This window comes from Zonotrichia leucophrys, chromosome 4 (genome assembly GCF_028769735.1).
Source record: "Zonotrichia leucophrys gambelii isolate GWCS_2022_RI chromosome 4, RI_Zleu_2.0, whole genome shotgun sequence".
Lineage (NCBI taxonomy): Eukaryota > Metazoa > Chordata > Aves > Passeriformes > Passerellidae > Zonotrichia > Zonotrichia leucophrys.
In genome coordinates, this window is record NC_088173.1 from 11469364 (window position 1) to 11478597 (window position 9234).

Below are 9234 nucleotides of genomic sequence, written 5' to 3' on the forward strand. Positions count from 1 at the left end.
GAGCATATGCCTCTGCTTCAAGGTGTATCTGAGTAACTGTTTTTGTGGGTTCTGTGAGTCGAGTTTTTATTCAAACAATATATTCTTGAAAGAAAAATAGATGCTGTAATATCAATCTACTTCCACCATCAGTGTTCACTTCAGATGTATTTAAGTTTCACAGTGAGTGTGGATCAATGACACCTGCACTGAACTTCCAATAAATAGTTACTCTGGCAGGGCTGCAGCCTGCTCCTTGCAGTGCTGGTTTTTTCCTGGTGTTTCTGAGAGTAATTTTGGCAGCAGGCCACAGCAGCACTGTGATATTCCAATGGCTTGTTGTACATCAGTCACATTTCCAGGGAGGGATGTGTAGTGTGGTACCTACAACAATGAGTTAATGAGCCCTAATCCCCAGTCCTAGGCCAAACTAAGGAGCTCTGGAGAAAAATCAGTAACTTTTTTTCTCCCTCTCTGCCACAGCACACCTCACAGCTATGCTGCATTTTTATCCAAGAATTCCTGACTCTGGCCAGGAACATCTGCATACAATAATCTACTGATTTCTAAATTTTGTCCCAAAAGCAACTAAAAGGCAGGGAGCTTTCTCTCTGGACTACATCAGTGCACAGTCTGTCTCCCAGGGCTTAAGTTACATGGCAAATAACTTACCATTATTAATTGATTTACCTTTAATTTTTGTTGGAGCCATTGCCTTCATACAAGCCGAGTATTCACAAATTATACAGTTAACAAGATAACTGGATTATTAATATTTGAGAAAATTTTAATACAATTCCTCAAGATACTTAAAAAATGCTTTAAATAAAAAACACCTAAAAAATATTTTACTCTTTTTCAATTTGATGCTGCCATCAAAGTTGCAGAAGAAAATGGGCCAGCTGGATGTCACTTGCAGTATCTATCTGCTTTCACTTTAGCTCTCCTGTATGGGAAGAGTGAATGAAACAAGATTTAGATTAAGACCAAATACAATTACACCTGGGTGTTTTATCTGCCTCAAAGTGTTAAGAATGCATTAAAAGTAATTGTTCTTGAACTCTGCTTCAAAGTACATATAAAGGCCTACCAACACCTTGGATTTGTTAATTTACTTTGTTTTCCTAAGGAGGTAGAACTGCAGTGTTAAGTTAACTTGCTAAAGTTAACCTTGACTTTCCCTTCAAATCATCATAATTGCATTTTGTCTCCCCTGAGGAATGGAATTCACATTCAGCATGATCTGAAGCTGACCAACTGTGAGAACTCAGGAGTGTTCTCACATTACTTGTAATTATCAGAAATAGTTTTCTGCATTCCAGCCACTGAATTAATGCAAATATTTATACTATATACTGACATAAAAGGCTTTAAAAATTCAACATGGTTTCTATAGTCTTAGTTTAGCAGGACAAAAAATTCCCACTAGATAACATGAAGACTGTTCTTAATAAACACTATTTCTCTTTAAAATTCAACTTCTGCCTCTCCAAAATATTCTGGTACCATAGGTATTGAAAAATCTTAAAAATTAGCTCAATTTTCACAATTAAAAATATTAACTAGATTGTTCAGTTTGTTTAGTTCCGAGTTGTTGAGGGATTAAAGATTTTCAAAAGAACTAATTTACAGGTAAATTCAAACCTGCAAACTTCAGCTAAAGAAGTGAAAATCCAGATTAAAAAAAAAAAAAAAAAAAAGGTGGCAAGCCCCAGGACTCAGGCACAACACTCACCAGTGGAAAAATGCTCAGGAACCTATGTCCCTGAAATCCAGCCCTCTTTTGTACCCCAGGATTTACCACATGTCCATCTCCCAATAGTTTTTTAATCAATACATTATTTCTAGCACTTTGAAGTACCTGTCAAGTAGCATTTCATGAAAAGTGCCTTCTTTTCTGGCTTTTCTAAGGGCTTTTGTATCTTCTTTGCTTATTTTAAGCTTTTTGTCTTGAAAACTTTGGAATTTCTTCCTGTAAGGGGGAAGAAAAGAAAAGTAGTAAAGAACTGAAGCTTTTAAATTTTTTTGTTTCCCAACACATCAGCAGCTGTGGTAAGAATCTTAGCTCCTATTAAAGCAGCAGGTAACTGACCTAATAAAATCCAGCAAACTATCCCAGTACTAAGGTTGCACTAAGGCTTCTGTAGGTGAAAACTACTCAGGTTTTGCTTTTTTTTGGAGTCTAAGTAGGAATGACCCCCATTGTGACTAGCATGAAGTGGTTACAAATTCTAAAGAGCCCCTTAATTAACTACTAGCATAAGAAATCGGGGAGCAAAAGTGTTCTGGATGTAGTTGCAAGGTGCTGACTGCAGGGAAGTGCTCTGTGAGAAAAGGCCAGGGGCTGACCTGTGCTGGACAGAGCTGGCTCTCAAGACATCCACTACAGGACACAGCCAAACCACCAGCAAAGCAGGTGGCACTCCCATGGAAACAGATTTAAGATAAAGCAAAATGCCACACCGGCAGAGAAGGAAAAAAAAACTAACCCTAAAAGTGCAAAATGGCAGTGGCAACATCAAGCACAGAGAAGGAGAGGAAGGAGATGCTGTAGGTACTGGACCAAACATTACCTTCCAGCCCATGAATAAGACCATACCAGAGCAGGAGAAAAGCAGGAAAGGAAGGGAGTGGCTGAAAGGAAACACTGTGTATTGACCTACAGACCCTTGCCTTAGCGGAGCAGGTAGAAGCTCTGGAGAGAAGCTGAGCTTGAGATGGGAGAAGGAAAGGTGGTGTTTTTTAATTTTTATCTCTCAGAATCTACATGCAATGAAAAGAAAATAAATGTAACTAATCATTCACAGTTAACCCTGGGACAGTATCTGGTACAGCAGCTCTCCTTCATCTCAAGCAATGAACTATCTCACCCTGTTTTCCTCCCTTGTCCTGCTAATGAAAAGTGAGTGAAAGGCTGGATGGGCGTTGGGCCCAAAGACAGCCCCAGTCAGAAACAAAAAAAGGCACTTGAGCCTGTTACCAGCTTTAAAGTACATACACATAATTGATTTCACACTGTTTAACGTTGCCTTTGTCTTCCTGTGGAACGTCATCTTTCTTCTTAGCTTCTCTTTCAGCACAAGTACGAATCTAATAATTGAAAGAAAAATGAAAAAACAACAAAAACACAACAGAAAACACCTGTATTTTAAAAACAGTAAGTTACAGGTGAATGACTACATATCCTTTGAAACAGAATGAGAGTCACAGTGACTTTTCAAGTTCACAGTTTTCAAACTGGTTAACCAGAAACAACTGCAAAAGTAAGAGCTGCCTGAAATATGGGAATTGTTAAGTGCAATCCTTGATACTAGACATAACTGCCTTTATCTCAAAGAAGCACTACTACAGTTCTTAATTTTGGCAGGGACAATTCAGAGATTGACTTAAAATACTGTTGCTCTGACTAGTTAAGACACCTATCTCTACTTGGAGAGTAGAGATATATTTCTCATGTTCAGATACAGTCAAGATAGTCTTTTCAGATTCTCTTAAAAGATCTCCCCTTCTGGATCATTCTGGTAAACCCTTCTCTGTCCCTGATTAGGTCATAATTCCTCTCTTCTGTCCCAAGCTGTTTACAAGTACCTGGAAGATCACATAGACTCTTTTGTCCTCCTGAGTGGTAAAGTTATCTTCTTATCTCTACAGGAGGTACTGAGAATTATTACAGTCCTGGAACTCATTTACCTTTCTTGTGGCCAGACCACTTGACAGCTGATTGGAAGCAATTATAACTGTATTAAGAGAAAATCACAGCACACAGACACCTGCTTGTTTGAGTTCGATTCCGGCCAATCCTGTATTAATTGTAGATTGTAGAAGTTATAGATTACCTTTATCATTTCTTCTTCCCCTGCAGTTTTGCTTTTGGCTTCTATGTCCCCCTCTTCATTACACCTGATAAAACGGCTGTTTGCTGCTAGTAATGCCATTTTCCTCTGCAGAAACAATATCACACACTGTAAGTATAATAAGGTTGTATATAATCCTTGATTTGTAACAATTTATCCTCTACAATGTGCCAAACATCTCTGTAAATAATTCTTTTATGGATGGATACTTCACTAGCTAGCCAGACTTGCTGACTCCTTCATTTTTAAGATGCTTATAGCTGCCAAAATGAAGCTATTGAAGCATTTAAAAAACTTTCAATTACAGTAAATGCATTGCAGTTGGAAAATCCTAAGTTACAATATGAAAGAGATTGCAAAAGGCTTTAACTTCAAAGTAAAAATACCCATCTACATGGATTAACTCAAAATACAATCAAACACTAGCAACATCAAATAAACTATTGCAAACAGCTTACATCTTGGAAGACAGGTTCCCACTGCTCTCTTGATCCTATTGCATCGGAACGTCCAACAACGAGCCCGTCTGAGTTTATACCAAGGTATTTGCCATAACCAGACTTGAGAGCAATCCTCAAAGAGAAAACGTAGGAAACAGGAAAGAGTGTTTTTAATTAATGCATTCACAAAACCCAAAACACCACCGACACTTTTAGTAGAAGACAATGTATTTCAAAAAGAGTATTAAAATGCCTTTTCACAAAAACCAAAGATAACAAGTATCAAAACTTGAAACATTACAGTAATTACCTTGTATCAGATAACTTAACTGCTGTAAACTGCTCAGGAGGACTAGGGCCTTCATCACCTGAGGAACGAATTTGCCATTAGTTAAGTATGAAGTATTAACATAAAATGTATTAGCCTACTAATACTGCAGTATCAAAAAGAATTGAACACTGACTATTTCTAAATACTAGGGAAAGTATTTATTTCATTAAAAATTCCTTTTTGAGTACTCACTTTTAAAAAAGCAATGCAGGTGCTCATTTATGCTCATATATTTACAATGCTTAAAACAAGGCACAAAATAAAGATTATCATAAGTTTAAGAAATTTATAATTGAGAATGTTTTGTAATTTTCCTGGTGGCTTTGAATACCTTAATCTCCTTGTAATGTTATTTCTTTGATAACAAAATGCATTATGGTTCAGCCGTGGTAACTCAACTCAGTATCCTAAAAGCCACTGGATTCTCCATCCCTCAAAACCAAAACAAGGGAATATGGCCATTGCTGCTCTGATCTCTGTTTGGAGATGAAACACACACAGACTGTCAGGGTTCTGGAACAGCCCATGTCAGAGTCATTGCCCTCAAATTCAAACAACGAGCTGATTATCCCAGCACATTGGTAGTTCTCTTGTGCAGTGACAAAACAAGTATATTATGACAAGGATGCAGCAATAAGCATTAAAACTCATCTACCTTGAATTTCACTCTTCAAGTGACACCATAAACACTTTATAGGTTTTAATAAAAATTATACTGCTTTTTATCCAGCAAGTATGGCCTTTAACAGGTAATCATCTCCAGTGCAGTTCAATTTATTGCACACATAAGCCAGCATGAAACTAGATGAGTGAAACTGATTGGCGGTCATTAGGTTTAAGTCATCTGCATGCTTCAGCTAGAATTATTGCATTTTTTGTAGTAAACTGGTTTTAGCTGTAACACTGCTTGCCTTGAGGTGATGCTAGTTCTATGCCTTTAGGCACTTCATGATTAAAACTCTATTATTTTCAAATTTCCTGGAACAAACCTTTATGTGGTGCTCCAAGTGTAAACAAGCCATTGTCGAGGGCATGGATGTAAGCTCCTTTATCCATTTCTATAGCTATAGTTCCTGTAATTTCACCAAAATTACTGACAGCCCACCAGTTTCCTGTAATACAAAACCATGACAGTTAACAGAATAACCACAACTTTTGATTACAATACCCAAAGAGGTTATATTTCTGCGTCTTCTCTGAAATTTTAAATTCAAAAGATAGCTATCTCATAACCTTTGTGCATTATTTTATAGTCCAGAGCCAATTTAATGGCATTGCTGCTGCTGCTTCAGGAAGTCCTGCTCTTTGACAGCTGTCATCCCTAGCTACAAGCTCCTGTGCTTCATCCCTTCTTTGTGCTAGTCCACAGACCAAGCTGATTCATTTAGCTGATGCAGCAAAGACACACTTCACAAGAAAAAGATTTTTTTAGCCTCTGGATCTGTCTCCTGCAGTTTTGGAGTCATATCCATTTATAAGATTCTCCAGCACAAGAGAATCAGAGACACTATTTAATCTTGCTGTTAAATATGTAAGCTGTAATCCTTAGACCTCAGTTGTTCAAACCAATCAGGATTTGAACATTTGACTCCTACAGAATTCTACCAAAGTTAAAGCCCTTCCCATGTGCATGACTTAGAATTATGACTTTTACATTTTTTGAACAGTAAAGTTTTCTCTTTGTATACTGTCTTACAAATATTTCCTAGCTCATTAAGATAGTAATGCTTTTTTTTTAATTACTTATAAAAAACTGAATCCATTCTATTGGTGTCACAAGTTCTGTGTGGAATCGAGGAAGATTCCAAGACACAAATGACACGTTGTGAGAAACAGTTATTTATTTCTACAGGAGTTACACTTGCTTTACGAAGTCCTATAACGACCCCGTTAGCTTCTGGCACATCCCCTACAGTTTCCGCACTGCCACATAACTCCTGGAAAGCAGCTCACCGACAATATCGAGCTGCTCTGCCGCATCCTCTTCCCTTTTCCTTTTGTTTTCCTTGTGCTTTTTCTTGCTGCAAGGGTAGACGGAAAGAAGTGAGAACGAGCCGCCGACCCGGCCCTTGTCCCGCCGGGCCTTGCGGGAGCGGTCCCTGACGCCGGCCGGGACCCTGCGGCGCCCAGCCCGGCCCCAGCCCTGCCCTGCCCTGCCGAGCCCCCGGGCCGGAGCGAAGGGAAGGGAAGAGCAGGGCCGGGCCGGCCCAGCCTCATCCCTGCCCGGCCTCCTACACCGGCCCCGCGGCGGTGCGGGCCCCGGCAGCTGCCGCAGCGCGGGGCAAGGGCGGCGCGGCGGGCAGCCCGCTCCTCACCTCTTCTCTTTCGAGCCTTTGAGGACGAGCTTGGTGGATTTGACGCAGGAATACTCCGCCATGGCGGGATCCGGGAAGGGCGGGCGGACGGAGCCGGCTCCGCCCCGGGCCGGGCGGAAGCCCCGAAGCCTCGGCCCGGCTTCCGCCCGGCTGTAGGCGGGCCCCGGCGGCGCCGTGTCTCGGTCAGCGCGCGTGGAAGGTGCTGGACACGGAGTTTGAGTGGAAAAATAAAACAAGAACAGTTTAAAATTACATTTAAACAGTCTGTCCCTGGGCACCTTTCCCGTCTAAGTCTGGCCTGGCTCCATGGGTGCAGTGCCTGCGCTTTGCCAGACTGCAGGCAAAGAACGCTAAGGAATGAAGAACCCATGGCTCCTACAGCCGGTGTGTGTCTGTTGTAAAACACATGTCATGAACATCAGCAGAGCCCTCGGACATGAGGGCAGCAAGGCCAAGGGCAGCAGGTCTTGCCTCTGGCAGGGTTACATGTGAGCTGGACACCTGGATGTGCTGGTGAAGGAGTAAAAGCTTCCAGGGACGCCTATGAAGACCAGTCGGGGAAATGCAGTTTGCAAGTCAGCGAGGTGTACCATGCTAGGGGTGAAATGAGGTATGACAGTTTTTTCCATCCTGTTAGCCACTTGGTATTCCGTGGAATAAAACATACGTCAGACTTCCCCCTTGGCACAATAACGGCCTTTTTCTCATATTAACCTAGAACCTTCTAGACAGGTACCAAGACTCTTTGCTTGGGAACTGCCTTACTAGCCCATGTGTGATTAGAATCCCAACTACAGTAGTAATTTGTGTTTAGTCTTCAAAAGTGTTCTTCCTACTTCTCATTCATGAGAGAGGGGGGGTTTGTGCCCAAAAAGTTGCCTGTTGATTATATTACCTGGTTAAATGAAAATTATTACCCCACAAGGCTTGTTGTACATGTCTTATGTACAGGTACAGAGATGCTTGCATTAGATTGCTTCTTTTTGGTTTCCAAGTTGATTTCCTATCTATGCTTGTAAGTTTTCAGCACCTCAGAGGTATCTTCTACAAGTAAGAAATGCGAGTGTCATACATGTTTTTGTCAAGGCTTTTAAAGTCACTGAAAGTGACCAGTTGACAAAGCTTGGTGTGTACAGTGTCCCCGTGAATTACCCTGGAGTTGGTGGATGACTGCAGATGTCTTCCACAGATACTCTGGTTGTATCCAGAACCCTGCCTCTTCTCACCAAAATTTCTTTGAATTTCTGTCTGCGTGCCTAAGAGGACACTACCTTGTATTGTAGTTACACTTGCTGTGTAAAATGCAAACAACCGTAATGAACTTCAAGAAGGTTTTGGCAAGTCCCTCATTTTGGAGCTTTTGGGATGTTGTGTTTGTTAGCAAAAGCAATTCCTGAATTAAGCTGCTGGTCTGTGTAAGTTCAGAATATTTTTTGTGTGTGGCTGTGTGTGTTGGCTGTGCTACTTTCTGTAGGCACGCAGTTTGTGGTCACTGGGAGTTGGGCTGTGGCTCATCCCCAGTGGGTGCAGCTGTGAGCAGCAGGTGAGCAGCAGTGACAGCAATGAGCCATGGAGTGCCCAGGGCACTGACCAACCACCAAAGGGAGCAGAGGGCACACAGGGGCAGTGCATCAGCATGAGGGGATAAAAGGTTGGGCTGAAGAATAAGAAGGGCAGATGCTTGAAGCCTTCAGATGTGTTATGGTGTTACTCTGTGTGGGTTGGAGCTGTCTGAAATTTTATGGTGATACTCTGTCTATTGTGGTTGTCTCAGCTGTGACATGTGCTGTGACAGCTTTTCTGTTGGTAAGTAGCAAAGTACCTGCCTCTGCTGGGTTCTCTTTTATGTTGCAGTTTGTCCAGGAGCTGCTTATCCATGCAGACATCCTGACATTTTTGCCCAACTTTCTCTTTGTTTGGATGCATTGCTCCTAAGGAGGTGCTCTCTGACTAATTTGCCATCTTTCTTGGGTGCCTCTTCCCTCCAAGGCTTTATCCTGTGGTACTCTCCCAAGCAGATCCATGAAGAGATGCAAATCCTCTTGCCTGAAGCCTGGGGAAGCCAGCTTGCTGTGCTTTCTCCTGGCTGCCCTAAGGATCTTGAACTCCACCATATTATGGTCACTGCAGCCAAAGCTGCCCTTGTGCTTCACATTCCTCAGCAGCCCCTCCTTGTTGGTGAGAACGAGATCCAGCATAGTCCCTCTCCTTGTTGACTCCTCTTTCACTTGGAGGAGGAAATTGTCATTTTAACCAATATATTCATATGTTTCTAGCCCTTTGGGATTCACTACAATCAACTTCAGCAGTGATCA

General features: G+C 41.7%; 1 protein-coding gene across 1 annotated transcript; it reads right to left on the reverse strand.

Annotated features, from left to right (window-relative positions):
- Nucleotides 1-741: 741 nt before the first annotated feature.
- FRG1 (FSHD region gene 1) lies at nucleotides 742-7049 on the reverse strand. The gene is made up of 9 exons (XM_064710487.1): nucleotides 6920-7049; nucleotides 6558-6625; nucleotides 5594-5716; nucleotides 4584-4641; nucleotides 4292-4406; nucleotides 3816-3920; nucleotides 2978-3069; nucleotides 1841-1951; nucleotides 742-925 (listed from the first exon to the last, which is right to left on the reverse strand). The coding sequence occupies exons 1-9, from the start codon at nucleotides 6979-6981 to the stop codon at nucleotides 889-891; spliced, it is 771 nt and encodes a 256-aa protein (XP_064566557.1). The 5' UTR covers nucleotides 6982-7049; the 3' UTR covers nucleotides 742-888.
- Nucleotides 7050-9234: the final 2185 nt, after the last annotated feature.